At 31.2% G+C, this 17,982-nt stretch overlaps 5 protein-coding genes across 5 annotated transcripts; 2 read left to right on the plus strand and 3 right to left on the minus strand.

The window, feature by feature from the left end:
• Positions 1-459: 459 nt before the first annotated feature.
• LOC123670584 (CDAN1-interacting nuclease 1) lies at positions 460-2,736 on the minus strand. Its single transcript, XM_045604088.1, has 5 exons — positions 2,515-2,736; positions 2,135-2,462; positions 1,987-2,036; positions 1,692-1,931; positions 460-818 (listed from the first exon to the last, which is right to left on the minus strand). The coding sequence occupies exons 1-5, from the start codon at positions 2,616-2,618 to the stop codon at positions 692-694; spliced, it is 849 nt and encodes a 282-aa protein (XP_045460044.1). The 5' UTR covers positions 2,619-2,736; the 3' UTR covers positions 460-691.
• A 2,920-nt stretch (positions 2,737-5,656) lies between these two features.
• LOC123678956 (ATP synthase subunit b, mitochondrial-like) lies at positions 5,657-6,910 on the plus strand. The gene is made up of 2 exons (XM_045616245.1): positions 5,657-6,116; positions 6,227-6,910. The coding sequence occupies exons 1-2, from the start codon at positions 5,694-5,696 to the stop codon at positions 6,824-6,826; spliced, it is 1,023 nt and encodes a 340-aa protein (XP_045472201.1). The 5' UTR covers positions 5,657-5,693; the 3' UTR covers positions 6,827-6,910.
• Positions 6,911-7,013: 103 nt separating this feature from the next.
• On the plus strand, positions 7,014-12,357 carry LOC123678949 (26S proteasome regulatory subunit 4). Its single transcript, XM_045616231.1, has 6 exons — positions 7,014-7,172; positions 7,236-7,536; positions 8,948-9,280; positions 9,881-10,017; positions 10,067-10,474; positions 12,118-12,357. The coding sequence occupies exons 1-6, from the start codon at positions 7,170-7,172 to the stop codon at positions 12,250-12,252; spliced, it is 1,317 nt and encodes a 438-aa protein (XP_045472187.1). The 5' UTR covers positions 7,014-7,169; the 3' UTR covers positions 12,253-12,357.
• LOC123678972 (protein yae1-like) lies at positions 12,282-13,089 on the minus strand. Its single transcript, XM_045616267.1, has 3 exons — positions 12,899-13,089; positions 12,589-12,710; positions 12,282-12,537 (listed from the first exon to the last, which is right to left on the minus strand). The coding sequence occupies exons 1-3, from the start codon at positions 12,983-12,985 to the stop codon at positions 12,354-12,356; spliced, it is 393 nt and encodes a 130-aa protein (XP_045472223.1). The 5' UTR covers positions 12,986-13,089; the 3' UTR covers positions 12,282-12,353.
• A 1,764-nt stretch (positions 13,090-14,853) lies between these two features.
• On the minus strand, positions 14,854-17,680 carry LOC123678961 (probable DNA-directed RNA polymerase III subunit RPC6). Its single transcript, XM_045616256.1, has 3 exons — positions 17,428-17,680; positions 16,313-16,559; positions 14,854-15,633 (listed from the first exon to the last, which is right to left on the minus strand). The coding sequence occupies exons 1-3, from the start codon at positions 17,562-17,564 to the stop codon at positions 15,151-15,153; spliced, it is 867 nt and encodes a 288-aa protein (XP_045472212.1). The 5' UTR covers positions 17,565-17,680; the 3' UTR covers positions 14,854-15,150.
• Between the last annotated feature and the right edge of the window lie 302 nt (positions 17,681-17,982).

The following is a 17,982-nucleotide window of genomic DNA, read 5'->3' on the forward strand; positions in this document are numbered from 1 at the left end:
ATGCACTATTTAGAGCAGGAAAATGATACGGATTATATTGATGTCCTCCACTTGAGGAAAATTTCGGCTCACATTCGTCTCGAGATGAATAATAAAAAAAGACAGACAAAAATTACCGACTTTTTCAACTAATATATATACATTCGATGTAATATAGGTACCAATGCAATGATTTGTTCTTCATTTAAGTATATATTTTTATATGATATTATGATTCTATTAATTTTGTTGCTCAATAAATAATTATACCCCATACATTTTTCTAATTTTTATAGTTGATGTGCGTATTTTGAGAAATTTCGATTGTCCATGTTTTTCGATTATCCGGGAACCGTTTCTCCTCCATTAGGCCGGATGATCGAGGTTCTACTGTACTTAAAATTTTCAGTTCAAAATTTTCAAGAAAAATTTATTTAGGAAAGCTAGCTACTTTTTAAAAGGAAAAATAATGTTTATATGTAAAGTTTTCCTTGTGATATTTATTTTTGTAAATGTATACATAAAGGATATTCACTCAAGTTCACATTCATTTGTACAAATATCTTTTCTTCTTTTTCTCAGAAATTCTGAATTTCAATTCTACAGAATCTGTTCACCTCCATTCAACCAGGTTATGGGGGATTTTCCTTTATTTTTTATTGTTCCTCCACCCAGCACCATCTGCTCTCGAAGGAAGAATTGTATTTCTCTCTCATTTGTCATTCCTTATTTGAATAATATCTGTGGGTAGATGATCACATACCATGAAATTCTTGTTATTTGGATCAATTATGGTTTCAATATAACCAAACCAATAAATCACCAAGCCTGGGCCAAACCTAAAATGGAAAAAATTTTTATTACTCATGTATAAATATGCCATTGATTACATTTGTTGAATTTTAAATTTCGAAATTCTAATGATTCTCACGGACCTTGCAGTGTCTTTGTTCATATAATACCATTTCATAAAGTCATAAACAATATAAGCAGATTTTACACATTTTTCATGTAGGATCGCAAATAAATCACATCATTTTCACAACTGTCTACTAGGTAATATAAAACCTAGTTATATAATTTTAGTCTTTCTTTAATTTTAAAAGGAATTAACAATCAATTTTACTTTTTAAGTTAGTAAATTTCATAAGATGTAAAGAGAATTTTTAGTAATACGTAATTTGAAGAAAAACTTGAATTCATTGAACTTTGTTCATGAGGGTAAACAGGGTACCCATACCATATTTCATGAAAATCATAACTAAATCAGTTCTTACTTTTAATGCTGCTACAAGGATTTGTGAATGAACAGATTAATAGACAAATCCGGAAGCAAAGTTGTCAGAATAATCTAAAATACATTTTGCAAGCGGGTTTTCTGTGTTCTGGAACAAACATTTTTCATCCAAAAAGGGATCACAATACTTGAAAGCAATAATATTACTAATTCAATTAAACAAAACTTAAAATGAAGCAAACACTTGAAACTGCTATGTCATTTTGGTACGATGCCAAGCATAAAACTCGACTGACTAATGAAGAAATTAAATTGAATAACTATCTAGCAGAAAAACTCAAAATTGTAATTCTCATAGTGAGTAATATCTTAAATGTCTCGATCAGGTTCGTTAATAGATATAGGTAATTATTCTTATTATTTATACAACATTTACTCCGTTGTGTGAAAAATGAAAAAGAACCTTATTTCTTACCTATTCCAATAGCTGAGATACTGACTTTCAGTATAATCCTTATGAACTTTTTCAGATCCAAATAAAGCTTTACTCTCAATCCAATTTACAATGAAACCATCAATTGCAATGGAAACCTCTAGTTTGATATCTGGTGTTTTATCGTAACCACATTTTCTCAAATATTCTTCATCGCGGAATGCTAAGCCTAACTTCGTCACTTCATTATGCAGTTGAATTTCATATTGCTGACCTGTTGAACTTAAAATTTTTAATTTATTATTGTGAAATGCTGTAACATATTTCATGAACTTACCTTCTTATGACATCTGCAACTGGGCTATATAAATTATCAAACACGGTACACTATAAAATAAAGAAAAACATTGTATTATGAAATTTGCAAGACTTGATGAATTGCATCATGAAAAAAGAAATTGGAATTCAATTATTTTCATACTCACCAAGAATACTTCATATGCTAATTTATAATCTGGTATCAATGAAGTATTTCTCAAATATTTAGTAACAGTTTGGACCATATTTTCTTCTGTTCCAACCTTGTTAGACCTTTTCAAATACTCGAGCATTATGAGTTTGGCTATCAAACAAGGAGAAATTCCTTCCTTTTTCGCAATGTTGATAATAATTCCTGTTTTATTTTTTGATTTCAAGCCTTTAGTGTAAGCTTCCCAATATCTAATACGGGCTTGCTGATTTTTGAAATGAACGAATCTCAATCGAGTTTGATACTCATAGGATAAGATACTAGCGAGAGTATCTTTATTAACACTAAAAAAAAATTTTCATTAAAACAAACAAAAACCTTACTTGTAAATATTACCTTGGGTAGAGTCCACATAATTCTTCCAAACAATAAAAACTCAAACCTTTGTATTCTCTAACGAAAATTACAATTTCTTTAAATAACTGAGCTTTCATAGCCATTTTATAGAAAATATATATTTTTCAATTCACAAACAACACATATATATATATACAGAACACGACACAACAGAAATCAAACTGTGCTCTGGGAATTAAGTTAACAAACAGTAAGGTTATGTTATGACAACAGCAACTAAATCACAGATTGGTTGTGAACAGAGATGCTTAGAGCACAGATTTGTAATTTAGATTCTTCCTTTGGTCTTAGGTCTAGATAAGTTCTTTTTCTTTCTTAAACTGAATTGGCAGATCAAGGACCAAGGTACAGTGGTAATAAACCACAGTGGCGACACGAGTAGTCTCGTTTTTGATTGGCTGAGCCTAAATATGGCGGCTTTTTGTTTATATCCTCCGTTTACTTAATTTTTGGGATTTATTCGAGATGTAAGGCCCATTTTTAAATCAGTGTAGTAGGTAGTCTTCAGTTGAATAAATTTGTTCTATATACAAGTCTATCAGGCCCAATAATTTTATTGTTGACGAAGTGTCAGTTCGATTCAGTCAATCGTATTCTTAAGTTCTATGATCGAGGCCTGCTTTTTACATAGTAAAAATGAGTACTTTTTGGTAAAAATCTAAAGTTGTTAGTAAAAACATCCATTTCTCAGAAGTTATTCTCATGAATTCGGTTATATGAATTCTTTTTCTGCTTCTCTTTTATTCATTTGAGTTCATTAAGATGAATAAAGATGAAAATTGTTTGCAGAATTTCGAAATTGAAAGATTTTTGTCCTTAGCAGAGTTGATAGAAAAAAGTATCTGAGATACGTTACAGTATTTCAGTTACTTAGTTGATAATGAAGTATCTAGTAGGTGTCGGAGATATTTTAAAAATGAATGGTATCTTGAAAAAGTATCTCAGATACCTACTCAAAATAATCTTAGATACTAAAAAAAGTATCTTAGATACTAAAAAGTAACTTAGATACTAAAAAGGAACTGAGATACCAGGAAGTATCTAGGATACCTATAAAAGTATCCGAGATATTTATTTGATATCTGGGTCTGGGATACCAAGAAGTATGTTAGATTCTACCAAAAAGAATTCAAGAGACCCCGAAAACAGTTCCTTTCGGCAAGTTAGTTGTAGCAGCTGGTATAAAATAAACAGGGCCTGGATCCTGCCAAGGAAATGGTCCGTATATCACCTTGGGTACTATAGTTAGTAATAGTGATGAGTGATATCGTAATTTTCAAATCATGTTGTGAATCGTGACTGTGATTTTTTAATATCAGTGATTTTAAAGCGTGATGTGATCACATTTCGAAATAATTTCTCATCCACCTATCAGGTGGTACCCTACCTCTCACCATTATTACCGCCCAAGGTCCATAGATTACACAGGTTGTCTCGTAACTTAGTATAAAGAGTATGGGTAACACGTCATTAGTTAGTCATAGCGCCATTAGCCAAGGCCTATAGATTACACTTTGTCTCGAAACTTAGACCAATCAGCGTTAACCATTCGTGACTTACCCGGTAGCCGCATTCGAGTTGAAAGTTATGAGGCAACCTGTCTATGGACCTTGGTTACCGCTATAGCTACATTGGACTATGGTGAAGTCATGGAAGGGGTACAGATAGTTAACGAATCAATCGATAATAAAAAGTAGAATCCCACCATAGAAACGACATTTGCGACAGAAGGATTACAGGCAATAAAGTGGAATCTGTGAATAGAAACTTATTGCTATAAGATGTTATGATAAGAAGAAAGAATTTCTCATAATTGTACGTCTGTTGTGTTTAAAGGTATTAAAAATGTGGAAAAAGCATAAATGAAAGCTATTGCAAATGTTAGAAAGATTTTTTTTGTTTTCGTTAATATCACTTCACTTATAGAACAAAGCTTCTTTCTCTATAGAACAAGCGTATGAAAGCTTAGGTATGGCCATAGTATAAGGCTCCTTATACTATGGTATGGCGTCCACAGAAACGGTGGTTTGATGATATAAAGAAGGTGGCTGGAAAATTTGGGTGATCTAGGCACAAGATAGAAGAAGATAAGAGGAAAAAGACCCTTAGACTATAAGTACATATAACTATTTAGAGGGGCACTACAGAGATATGGAAAACCGTTAGAGATACAGGGTGGCTTAAATTATAAAAAAGTTGCGTTATTTACGGATCGGTGTGTTGGTGTTAACAGATTCAAAATATCTCCAATGGTTCCCGAGATATCTCGAAAAAAAATAAAATCGAGATTTTCTTTTTTTCTGTATAACTCATTTGTTTTTGGAGATAACTGTAGTCATTATTCAATATGGGGATTCTAATGGTATCGTCAGATTTTTTTCTGTTTTCCATTGTTTCAGATAATCAGTTTTTTTTTCTTATTTTTCTTTTTATTCTTGTTTTTCTTTCTTTACCATATTGGTTTTCCTTATGAGGTGCTAAAGAATAAAATTACGAATTCAACAATGTATCACACTCTATAAAAATATCGAGTCTAGCTACGCAAATTTGAAGAGTTGTTATGTGAAATCATCTCTTGACTATCGCGTCTCTGAAACAATGGTGAACAGAAAAAATCTGAAGACACCATTAGTATCTCTATATTGGATAATGGCTATAAACCAAATTTTGTGAAATTATCTCCAAAAACAAATGAGTTATACAGAAAAAAAGAAAATATCGATTTTTTATATTAGTTGTCTGTGCTTATAACTATCAGAATCAGTTCTTTGATCAGAACGTCTAGATTTTCTGTGACCTACGATGATTTGAATAACTGTTCTGGCGGAAAAATTAAAATGGAATGGAATTTGGAACTGTGGAATGAATACCATAGAATTTGATATTTCTCTATTATTATTATTATAATATTCATTACTCACATTTGGTAAATACTCTGGATGTTGATTCAGAGATTCTCTCTCGAGATAGCTATTGTTTTTCGCTTTTGGATATATCAACTGTTGAAAGATGTTTGTAAGAATGACTGGAAAATTTTCTAACTTATCTATCGTCTATTATACCTAATTAGTAATTTCAAATCCTATTCTTTATCCATAGAAAGTAATATCTTTGAAATAATGAAAATGAATATTAATTTGTCATTTTGAAGATTCAGCATGAACAGACTTCTTTCACACTATTCTGCATCAATTTTTCTGAGATATAAGTCATCTCTTTTCAGTAGATCGAAATATAATTTTAGTGATACTATAAAATCAAATATTAAATTACCGAATTCAAATATGAAGAAAGGTGGCAATAAACATCTGTTCAACAAAATTTGGAGTACGAAGGATTCAAAATTCAAACAAAAAATTATGTTCTCGAAAGTAAATAAGTTTAATGGAACTTTAGTTAGTTTTACGAAATTTCAAATGAGCAATAATGAAAAAATTATGAATAGAACATTAACAACAAATGGCAAAGTGGCAGGTCCGATCTCATTTCAAAAATGTAATGATATAACCGATAAGAGCACAGCGAAAACAGAAAGGAAGAGTAGCGATGTGCGCAAGCTAATGAGAAAAGAACCAGGTGAAGTAAGTAAACTTAGAAGTTTATATGTATACAACTAATATTTTGGCATCAAGAAAACCTGCTACGTACCAATTTTTCCGAATTTCAATAAAATTATAATCCATAATTTCAGGTGATTTGGGGATTCATTCCAAAAGAGTGGCATTCATTGTTCGTACCAATAACTGGATATTCCGGATTTTATACATTGTTATTTACTTTAAGCACATCGTTACTCAGTAAAGAAATTTTCGTTTGTGATCACGAATATTACAATGGGATTTCAGTAGTCATTCTATGTATATATGGAGTGAAGACACAAGGACCAATCGTAGCAAAAATGTTAGATAAAGGAATAGACAACTATGAACGCGAATTAAACACTTGGAAAGAAAAAATGAAGCAAAAGATTAGAGATTCTATATTATCGGAAATAAAATACCAGGAATGCATTGAAGGACAACAAATATTAATAGAAGCAAAAAGAGAAAATGTTCATTTGCAAAGAGAAGCTGAATTCAGAAAAAGGCAAATGGACGTTTACGAAAATGTTACAAGAATTTTAAAATATCATGTCGAGTGTGAAAAAGTGAGAAGATCAATTCAACAGAAGAATTTAATACAATGGGTTACTAAAGAAGTCGAAAAAAATCTAACACCAGAACTCAAAGAAAAATATATGAAACTATGTATGGCAGATATAAAAGAAATATTCAGAAGAAACCAAAAATAAGCAACGGCAAATTATGTATATACAATATTATTTACACGCATACACTATTAATTTAGGAAGTAAATATACAATTAAATTATTAAATTATGTTGTTTTTTTGTACTATTCCATATGGAATTTTTACTGCCTGTAGAATGATGCAGAAATTGCTATTTCTGGAATTTATCATGATAGAATTTATAAGACCATTCCTGAAAAAGTCAAAGTACAAGTCACTTACTTGTCACTTGTCAAATCTTATAAGAATACAGGAGTTTGGAGTTTGTTGATGACTAGTGAAAATTGATCCCTCAAGACATTTGCTACCGTTTTTTTGTGATTATTAGGTTCCCTTATCTAAATAATGGTAAATTTATGGTATGAACTATGTTATTCATATCAATTATCTGATTTATTTTCTACAATGTAGGGGCAAAGCCAGTCTGGACCTGGAGGTAGTGATAAGAAAGATGAAAAGGATAAAAAGAAAAAATACGAGCCCCCAATTCCAACTAGAGTAGGTAAGAAAAAGCGCCGTACTAAAGGACCAGATACTGCGTTGAAGCTTCCTGCTGTAACTCCTCATACAAGATGTAGGCTTAAATTACTGAAATTGGAGAGGATAAAGGACTATCTCTTAATGGAAGAAGAATTTATTCGTAATCAGGAACGTCTTAAGCCTCAGGAAGAAAAAAATGAGGAAGAAAGGTCCAAAGTTGATGACCTAAGAGGTAATTTTTTTAAATTTTATGTTAATCTCCTTTGCCTCTTACATGCAGGAGTATATGGTGGAAATATGAAAAAGAAGAAGTATCCCTTTATTATTTCGTTAGATTGGACACTTACTTAATTCTGATGCGCCTTTCATAATAATTTTTTAAAATAACCTATCAGAGTGGGAAAGTGATATTACATTTTCTATATGTATGGGTTCTTGATGAGAGTGTTGAATTTTAGAGCATCGCAACTATTATGTGACTTTAGAGTGGTGACAAAACATTTAAATTGAAGTAAATATTAAAATAATCAAAAATAAAATCGTCAGAGCTTCAAGAAAAAAATTAGAACAGGCTGAAAAAATATTGCTGCAGTTCGTCCTAAATATTTTTTCGAGGAGTTTGTGCTGATAACATTGACCATGTATCGGGGTAAAAAACCATTCTAATAATGAAAAACTGTAGATATTATTCTACCAAACAGTTATTTATTAATAGAATGGATTTTTGTGCCATCACTGTTTTGGTGAAACACTATTGTGTTTGCCCAAAATAGTGCCTACACATATTCTTTTTTTGATCACCAACAAAAAAAATGATTTCACTATATAAAATCTCTCAATTCCTGTTTTCAAAAGTTGATAAATTGAAGAGTTTCGGCCTCCCAAAATTATATTAACGTGTAAAATTTTCCAAGACTACTTCTAATAATGCTAACTACAGATGGTTAGGCCTGTCACTAAAAATTGACTAATTTGGATAACACCTATCATGAAGAAGGGTGAAAATGGCTCATTCTTTTCATTATAGAATTATAGATTGTTAAGTTTTATTTCGAATTGAAAACTTTAAATTATATTATTATTATTATTAAGCTCCAACAAAAAAAATGGGTCGATACTTGTTGAGTCATTACAATTGGTGTGTTACTACATAAATACACTATTACTGTTGTGTATTTATAGCAATTTATATCGTTTTGTGGATTTATTTTAAGTGTAGAGTGTGGAAGTCTTCTGAATTATAATTGTTTTGGGCGATTGACAAATTTATTGTGGTTCAATATTTGTTTTAGTTTCGTTCAGTTGAATAGCCATGAGCTAGACTGACACCAAAATCAAACTAATGAGAAAGAAAATGTAATTTTTTTTTCCTCTTGCTTCAATGAAGGTCTTCATTATTATTATTATTTTGGTTAAAATATAAGATGTATTAATCCAATTATCTATCTATTTGTATGTACCTATGATGCAAAAGATATTACAAATGTGATACAAATAAAAGGCAATAATAAATAAGGCCTTAGTAATTTCTCATTAATCAGTATCAAATAATTGTTTTATTATTTAGCTGAAAATATTAATTAATGTGTTTCAATTTTAAGAATTTCCGAATTGAATTCAGAAACATTTTTCTATATTTCCAGGAACTCCAATGTCGGTTGGAACACTAGAAGAAATAATTGACGATAATCATGCAATAGTTTCTACTTCTGTTGGTAGTGAACATTACGTTAGTATCTTATCTTTTGTTGATAAGGATCAACTTGAACCAGGATGCTCAGTTCTTTTGAATCATAAAGTCCATGCAGTTGTTGGTGTACTTGGTGATGATACTGACCCTATGGTAACTGTAATGAAATTAGAGAAAGCTCCCCAAGAAACTTACGCGGATATTGGAGGATTAGATACACAAATTCAAGAAATTAAGGAGTCTGTAGAACTACCTTTAACCCATCCAGAGTATTATGAAGAAATGGGTAAGTACTTCTAAATTGCTATAGGTGAATCAATCACAACTTTGTAGGTTGTCATATCTATGATGTTGACAATGATCAACATTATTTGAAAGTATTCAGTTAATCATTTCTTACACCAAAGGTCTGACTTTGTATTTATATGTAGAGTGCAGCATGCTGCTAATGACAAAATATCTTCCCAAAAAATATTTCTATCTTTATTTAATGCATATTGTTCACAGTATATCCTTATATCATAAAAAATAATCTTTCTATGGCATTTCACATCATGAAATGTCTCTTATATTTTCGAATAAATGGATTCCATTTTCTGAGCTGAATCAGTGGAGAATGGCTCAAGCAAATAATATCTTTAGAAACAAGAAAAAGTTTGCTGCAATTGATTATATATAGGGTGTTTCCAATTGAACAAGAAGTTGATTTTATTTTTTTGACCATACTGTTCGCATTTGTATATTTTAATAGAAGAGTTAAAAATTAGTACCTACTGTAGAAACCGCACAAATATTTAAAGTTTATTTCAGTTTGTGCAGTTGAAACATTTAGCTTCTAGATTGTTCAATTCAATTGAAATAATTGTTCTCTTTACTTATTCTTCAGGTATTAAACCTCCAAAGGGTGTTATATTGTATGGACCACCAGGTACAGGGAAAACACTTTTAGCTAAAGCAGTAGCAAATCAAACGTCAGCAACATTTTTGAGGGTTGTTGGATCTGAACTCATTCAGAAATATCTGGTAAATAAATGTACATTAATAAAATCTTTGTTAACACACTATTTTATAGGGAGATGGTCCAAAACTTGTAAGAGAATTATTTAGAGTAGCAGAAGAACATGCACCCTCCATCGTTTTCATAGATGAAATAGATGCAGTGGGAACAAAACGTTACGATTCAAACTCTGGTGGTGAAAGAGAAATTCAGAGAACTATGTTGGAACTTCTAAATCAATTGGATGGTTTCGATTCGAGGGGAGATGTAAAAGTTATTATGGCAACAAATCGAATTGAAACATTGGATCCTGCTCTTATAAGACCTGGTAGAATTGATAGGAAAATTGAATTTCCACTTCCAGATGAAAAGACTAAAAGAAGAATTTTCAATATTCATACTTCAAAAATGACATTAGCTGATGATGTCAATCTTCAAGATCTCATTATGGCTAAAGATGATCTATCTGGGGCTGACATTAAGGTGAGTTAACAACTTTTTAAAGGTTCTAGGTTTTTTTATGTAAAAATTTGAAAAAATATCATAAAAAGTATATGATGAGTTAATACAGAATATCTTTGCTTTTTATTTCAAATTAGATCAACTTCAACAAAACCAGAAATGCGGCTATAATTATATGATTTTGGAATTCATTAACACCATTTTTATGAATTGTGTTGTTTTCTCTCTTAATTGGTCAGGAAAATAACACTCATTAAATAAGCCTTAGTATTGAATTATTAGTGCACAAAATTGAATCAATGTTTTGTTGAATATATTTCAATATATTTTTCTTCATTTCATAGAAGTGTTGATTTATACTTAATCTGTTTCCGCTGTCTTGAGTTCGGCTACAGTAAAATCTTGTAGAAAAATGGATTGGACAGATTTTTGAGTTTTGGTTTCTTCAGCAAAGTTGTTGATTCAATATTCATTTTGCAACAATACTTAGATATATTTCCTCTACCTTTCGTGAAATAGTCATTCAACTCATTTGGGCACTTCCAGGGTAGTAAGTTCGATTGAATTTCATGCCTGACTCAAGTGTCAAAATAGGTCTGAAGGCATACCTATTTCAAGTATAGAGTGTTAGGCTTGGAAAAAGACTCTTAATGAAGGATCTATACTATGCTTGTTGACACTTATTTCAGACTAATTACAGAGCAGCAAATCTGAATTTTTCTGAAGTTAGGAAAATTTAGAAAATATATGTCTTAGGCTTAGTGAAGCGACCAAGAGGTGCGAAGAGGATAGTAAAGAGGATAGAGGCGAATTCAAACAAATATATTCTAATAGGGTAGTACATAGTGCAGCGATCCCGAATGCGGTTGTGCGAGGCGGTTAAGCGAGGATAGAGGCGAGATCGGGGAAGTTTGTTTTCCTTCATCGCCGCGCGACTGCGGAATTAATAAATAAAATTGGATTGACGCATTCATTAGTTCGATATTTGTGAAAAGTAATTTGTGGAAACAGAGATATGCTCAACATCATAATTGATATATTTTGGACAAGTTATGGGATGCTGTAGCCGTGTAGCGGATGAAATGAAACTAACAAGTAATTAATCCGTGGAAGTGATAGGGTCGCGAATGAAATTAGTCTAGTTTTTCATCAATTTAGATTCAATTTTTTCCAGAATGTAGGCGTTGCAATATTCATACGGAAATATGAAAGAAATTTCTCTGAATGATCGCGTAATTCTTTATACAAGTGATGAAATTCACCATGTACTTTCCTAGATTTATTAATTTCGTGAACACTACAAGTTCTTCTATTTTCATCATTTTTCATTACATACCAGAGTTTCAATAACGAATTTTCTAACAGTATAAATCCATTTTTCGGAAACGCGCCTACTCTATAATAATCAAACTCGACTATCGCCTTGATTTCTTGTTCGCCTCACTATGAGATGACACCTCGTCATCGCCGCTACTCTCGGGAATCGCTATCCTCTTCGCACCTCTTGGTCGCTTCACTATGTTCCTAGCCTTAAGTAAGCGCATACATTTTTTATTGAGAGAATGCAAGATCAGAATATTCTGGCATAAATTCAAATCATTTTAGAATTCAACTTAGATATATTTTGTGACATAATTAAATTTTTATGCTTTTTTAAATTGCAGGCAATCTGTACTGAAGCTGGTTTGATGGCCTTAAGGGAAAGGAGAATGAAAGTTATGAATGAAGATTTCAAAAAATCTAAAGAAAGTGTTTTATACAGGAAGAAGGAAGGTACTCCTGAAGGGTTGTATCTTTAGTGTTGTAAATGTTAATTGAAACTAATACATTTCTTCTACAGTAAAAAATATAATTTGAGTATTTATATACTATAATTTTCTTAATTGAATAAATTATGATGTCATGATTGTGTTTTAGTTATATTATTTATAGAAGTTTCAAGCAGCTTCATCTGATTAGATTTTATTTTTGAAAGTGGTTGGGAAATATTATCAACATCTTTACATAGAATGCAAACACCAATACTTGATTTTTCTGTTTCCTTTGTTTGAACCAAATTTTCATTGGTAAATATGGATTTTGCCCTAAAAAAGAACATTTTAATTTTTATCGATTAAAAATATTGAAATATATACCAATTGGATCCTTTAAGTTTTCCTAAAAGTTGTCCATTTTTAAAACCATCAATATAACCCTTGTCAAAATAATTTTGAAAAACTTGATTTTTTCCTTCATCTATACCGTCCCTAAAACCATCCTATAAAAATTCATTGTTGTAAGTTGGTCCTTAAAGTTAATGTAAATTGTAATTGAATAATTTAAATGAATGGTTCATTCAGGGAATATAAATTTGATTATCAAAAGTACAAGATTTAAATTTCTCCAAGAGAATTAAAAAATTTTCAATGTAATGGTGAGTTTTATGAAAAAATTAACAATTCTCACTTTTTCCATATTTAGTTTCATTTTGAGGTAAGATTTTTCTTCTAATCCGATATCATCCCAAGCACTTTCATTTGCGTTGGATACCATTATTATTATTCAATATCCTTATTTCCGATGAAAGAAATATGAAAATATCATTTCATTTGAACAAATAAAAGGTTAACAATGTTGACACCATAGATGTGAATAATGTCAATATATTTATGGTTAACACAGAGTAGAATAAAATCAATGTAACCAACATCAAAGTATAGAAACCATATTCATGTGCCAACATGTTTTAGACATAGAAATATATTATATTTCTATGGTTTTAGACGGATATCATATCTTTGTGATTTTTAGTTTTTACTAGGTCTTGTAGGTAGCTCATTCAAGTTCAGAATAGTTATTCATAATGCAAGAGCAAAAGGCATTGATATTCTTCAACGAGTTCAGAATCATAGATAAATACAAACGTACCACCTATATATTTAGTATTCGTACCACCTGTATCAGTGAACGCTTCCTACAAAAATACTCCCTAAAGCCGATGAAGTTGTCGACGGATGCTGGGATTGCTCGGTATAAATAAACACTAATAATAATACTAGAAAAAGGTTCCGAAGCAATAGAAACATCTGGCTTCAAAATATCCGATTTAGTAAAAGATTTCTCAAACATCAATTTGTGTTATCATTAAACGCATTGTTGCGTTTGACACGAGTCTTGATCAAGTAATACCTTCAATTTTTCATCTTCGAAAACCTTAAATCTCTCTTCCACCGCCATGCTGTTCTTCGACGTCAAAATCACCGTTCTTGAAGCGTTGAAATCTCAGAGGTTGAAACAACTCTCGGCACGTTCTTTCACTAATTGCGGCCTCACCATAAGTACTTGAGAGCATTCGATTAACCTCAGCCTCAGATTTCTTCATATTGAAGCAGAAAATTAAAACCTACCGCAAATATGACGACAATTTGGCTCTCAAGCTGACATGTTTATTTATGAGGCAGACACAAATCGACCAATATTTCGACGGCGTAATGTTTACAAATACCTAAGCTTATTGTATGACATCTCTCTTTCGATCTATTTATTTCGACTACCAGTTGCCGCTACAGCATATATTGCAAAAAGTCCGCTCTGTTGAATATTTACTACGATTTGGAATTCAATATGGAAAATATATAATATATATTCTAGGAACATATGAAAAAACATATTCAAAATTATTTATTTTCTTTCATATACAAATTCTAAATTATAGAATGAATTGTTCATATTTAAATTTTTTATACACCCACGAACTGACACAATCCTGCTTTCGTACAAAACATGAAATGTGAATCATTTAAAAAACTATTTATTTTGGGCACAACAGGCGAAGAAATTCAGGGCATGTCATTTGAATGAATGGATTTATTGACAAATATATTAAAAATTCCAGTGTCTTTCGGGCCACCTGTATAGTGATCCATAAATTTCCAGAAGACTTGAAAACTATTAGAGAATTCAATAAAAAAAATTATACAAATATCTTGAACGAGGCTGAAGGACCTTAGGTCGATGGCCATTTGTTTGTTTATGAACAATAAAGAACTGTTACTACTACTATCTTGAACAGTTTTCAAGACATGATCTTCAGTCTAAATCTAAACCATTGTTTCCATGAAATTTGTCGAAAAAAGTGATTTACGTTAAAAAGTACCACAGATAAATGATGAGAAGTGAGATATCTCAAAATCAGAATTTCATGGGGATTGTGAGTATGATATAAAAATTGGAAATTCTCATTTTGAAAAGAATTGTGTTTCACCACTTTCAGACCAGACTGAAGAGTCAAAAATAATTTAAGCTTATGCGCTGAATACTGTTGATTCTGTCAAAATTTGAATCATTCTCCTAGCCTAATATTTCCAACAGTTATCAAGTTTGAAAGAAATAACAGGAAACTGCAAGAAAATAACTAGATGTCACAATTCAATATGATATATTCATTTTTAAATGTAAAATATACATGTTTAATTACACCTATAAAGATGGGCTACTGTATCACATATCTAATAGTATGTTAGACAATATTTTCATACAATAATAATAATAATAAATCATCCAATTTAGACTAGTAATAAACTCCTGTTTTGAACACAATTGTCATTTTATTATTTTCGAAAATTTCTAAGAAATATTAATTTTATATTGGCTTCTCAATGTCAACTATTGATCAGGAGGTTAAAAATTTCACAACCACAATTGGAGATTTCTTGAAATCAATAATCCAACCATTCTGTTAAATATACACAAACTCTAGGATTGACTTTTCCGTCCTCAGTACATCTTTCCTGGATTGGACATATGCCACATGGTACTTTAATTATTCCAGTTGAGGGTATAAGGCCATTAGTTGCTCTATATAAGTAACCATCATCCGAATATATCCTTTCAGCTTTATTATCCAAAACAATTGTATATAAAATACTTTCAATATCTCCTACAGCTAGAGGCACTTTGCTAATTCTTAACTCTGAAATAAACTCATGCACTTCATCAACTCTTGCATAACTTTTTTTTCGACTTAAAATTGGGCCAAGGGCCTTAGCTGATTCTGCCTTTTCAGTCAAGAAACGTAAACATTGCTGGTTTAAAACATCCACAAATTCTGCTTCAAAATCTTGATCTTGATACCAAGCTCCACCTGTTATAGAACTATCTGGTTCCAAATTATATAACATATAAACCTTCTTTTTACTTGCCTAAAAAGAAAATTTTTTATAAAACAAAACTAAATCATTATGAAGCTAAAATAAAGATTATTAAGAAACGCAATTGACTGTAAAAAATAAAACATTTTATAGTAACATCTCTAATTTTTGTAAATCTATCAGCTACCTTCAAAATAACAGTATATGGGAAAAATTGAATTAACCCGCTGAAGGAAATAATGATTAAGTGGCTAACTTTGATAATGAAACTGAACTGAGGTTTGTATGTGTACTGGTCAGGGATGAAACTTTCTAACCAGGATTCCCATTTTAGCTGAGGTTACAGTAACAAAACTTTCATAAGAAGTAAGTAATTCTTCAAATTCACATGATCTTTCGACTTTTACAGAGATCTAGGAGAATTTAGTGAAATAAAAATTAAATGTATAGCATATTAAGAATGGAATCATAGAAAATAGTTAGTTTGATTTTTATTTTCAAAAATACCAGTAAAGTAAATGAACAGATAATTAACTAGTAAAGGTACTACACCTAACTCTTCATTCTAATAAAATCAAGCGAGCTATTTATTCTTTGGCATACTTCAAATATTTTTTTGTATCGGGAAATAATGGAAGAACTATTCAAAGGATTAAAGTTGAAATATCATTTAAAACATAAAGTCGAAAACTTCATATATAAAAAAAAATTGCAGAAATTTATAACTTACAGCCACAGACTTGACAACTTTAATAAATTTTTTTGTTTCCAAGCTTTTTAGAACTTTGTTTAACTGGGTCATATTCAAATTTGACTTGTGTCTTATATCTCGAATCCATATCCCTTTGTTGCCAGCCTCTTCAATCAATTTAAATACGACCTTCTCCTCACAGTCTAATCCTTTGGTAGAAGATGATTTGGATAAATCTTTGTATTTATATAATAATTTATTATTGTTTTGATAAAGTTCTAAAGAGCTAAAAATAAAATCATAATTATATATTTTTAATAAGTACTGAACAACACCATAAGGCTAGCCGCACATTGAGGGCAGCGTAGCCTAGCACAGCAGAGCGGAGTTACTACAGAGGAAAACTATTCCTGTGCTCTGCCTGAACGATGCCCGCATATTGAAAGTAGTGAAGTCTAGCACAGCACAGGGGGAGAACACACACAAAAGGCAAAAACACCGCAACTATAGAGGAAAACTAAATTATGTGATCCAAATGAGTGATGCCCACATATTGCACATAGATAGTTAGTTGTTTCTGTGTGTTTTAGTTAGTTTATTACAAAAATATAGATCCAGCCACTCAGTTGAACCTAATTTTGGATTTGGAAATAGAAAATGTTTTGTTTTTATATAGTTTGTCCAAAAGGCATAAAAATTCAATATGGAAACATTATTATTTGAGGACTCGTATCGTAAAGCACCTTATTTTTGCGAAACATTTCAATTAACAATTCCATTTCATGATATTTTACCGTTTCATTTAAAAAACGTGGTCACTCTGCAGAGGAAACTATGTGCACTCCACAACCGTTGCACGGCAGACAGAGTACTCTGCTACTACGTCTCGTGGTTATCTGCTCTGCTACATCCAATATGCGGCGTTCTATTTAATTTTATTTGTTACAAAATCCTCTACTAGGCTAGGCTCTGCGGGCTGTGCTGGGCTGCCCTCAATGGGCGGCTAGCCAAAGAGCAATAGTTGCTGATATGATGAGTTGATGATGAATGATGATGAATGAGTTGCTCTCGAATACAATGTTAGTGATACTTGATGTAAATTACGAGGATAGGAAAAAACGACATATTCATATACAAAATTTTTCTCTACGTACCCAGTTTTTAAACATTTATTTATTGTTTCAGCTATATCTTCAAGTCTAGCATCAGGTATCATCGATTGAATATCCTCATTAGATAAACCACTTGGCCTCTCTTTGGCCAAATCTAATAATGTATTTACATCCACCATTTTGAAAAATATAACTTTTATATTTGGTTGCTATCTTATTATCTTGCTTGAATAAATTTTGAATTTGGTACTATGCACAGAATACTAATACTATGTTTAAAAAATTAGAGGTTAAGGCAGAATAAGGTTAGGAACATAGACCTAATATAAAATTTGATATTAGGTCTATGGTTAGGAATTAACTAACAGAAAAAATCTGAAAACACCATTAGGATCTCTATATTGGATAATGACTATAAACCAAATTTCATGGAGTTATCTACAAAAACAAATGAGTTATACGGAAAAAAAAAATAAAATCTCGATTTTCAGTTTTTTCAAGATATCTCGGGAACCAATGGAGATTCCCGATTCAAGGGTAGGCAGCGCCCTCTTCAGCATGCTTTTTCGGCTAAAGGTAAGATATTGTAGACAAAAA

The sequence above is a fragment of the Harmonia axyridis genome, chromosome 1, assembly GCF_914767665.1.
Source record: "Harmonia axyridis chromosome 1, icHarAxyr1.1, whole genome shotgun sequence".
Taxonomy (NCBI): domain Eukaryota; kingdom Metazoa; phylum Arthropoda; class Insecta; order Coleoptera; family Coccinellidae; genus Harmonia; species Harmonia axyridis.

Excerpts from the sequence above, each read along its gene's own strand:
- LOC123670584 (XM_045604088.1), bottom strand. The coding sequence starts at position 2,618 with ATGGCTATGAAAGCTCAGTTATTTAAAGAAATTGTAATTTTCGTTAGA. Across the intron at positions 1,932-1,986 it reads GTTGCAGATGTCATAAGAAG|TTCAACAGGTCAGCAATATG; the intron begins GTAAGTTCATGA and ends AAAAATTTTAAG. Across the intron at positions 819-1,691 it reads TATCTCAGCTATTGGAATAG|GTTTGGCCCAGGCTTGGTGA; the intron begins GTAAGAAATAAG and ends TTTCCATTTTAG.
- LOC123678956 (XM_045616245.1), top strand. The coding sequence starts at position 5,694 with ATGAACAGACTTCTTTCACACTATTCTGCATCAATTTTTCTGAGATAT. Across the intron at positions 6,117-6,226 it reads TGAGAAAAGAACCAGGTGAA|GTGATTTGGGGATTCATTCC; the intron begins GTAAGTAAACTT and ends CCATAATTTCAG.
- LOC123678949 (XM_045616231.1), top strand. Across the intron at positions 9,281-9,880 it reads AGAGTATTATGAAGAAATGG|GTATTAAACCTCCAAAGGGT; the intron begins GTAAGTACTTCT and ends CTTATTCTTCAG. Across the intron at positions 10,018-10,066 it reads AACTCATTCAGAAATATCTG|GGAGATGGTCCAAAACTTGT; the intron begins GTAAATAAATGT and ends ACTATTTTATAG.
- LOC123678972 (XM_045616267.1), bottom strand. The coding sequence starts at position 12,985 with ATGGTATCCAACGCAAATGAAAGTGCTTGGGATGATATCGGATTAGAA. Across the intron at positions 12,711-12,898 it reads TGAAACTAAATATGGAAAAA|GATGGTTTTAGGGACGGTAT; the intron begins GTGAGAATTGTT and ends GAATTTTTATAG. Across the intron at positions 12,538-12,588 it reads AAACTTAAAGGATCCAATTG|GGCAAAATCCATATTTACCA; the intron begins GTATATATTTCA and ends GTTCTTTTTTAG.
- LOC123678961 (XM_045616256.1), bottom strand. The coding sequence starts at position 17,564 with ATGGTGGATGTAAATACATTATTAGATTTGGCCAAAGAGAGGCCAAGT. Across the intron at positions 16,560-17,427 it reads AATAAATGTTTAAAAACTGG|CTCTTTAGAACTTTATCAAA; the intron begins GTACGTAGAGAA and ends TTTTATTTTTAG. Across the intron at positions 15,634-16,312 it reads AAGTTGTCAAGTCTGTGGCT|GCAAGTAAAAAGAAGGTTTA; the intron begins GTAAGTTATAAA and ends TTTTCTTTTTAG.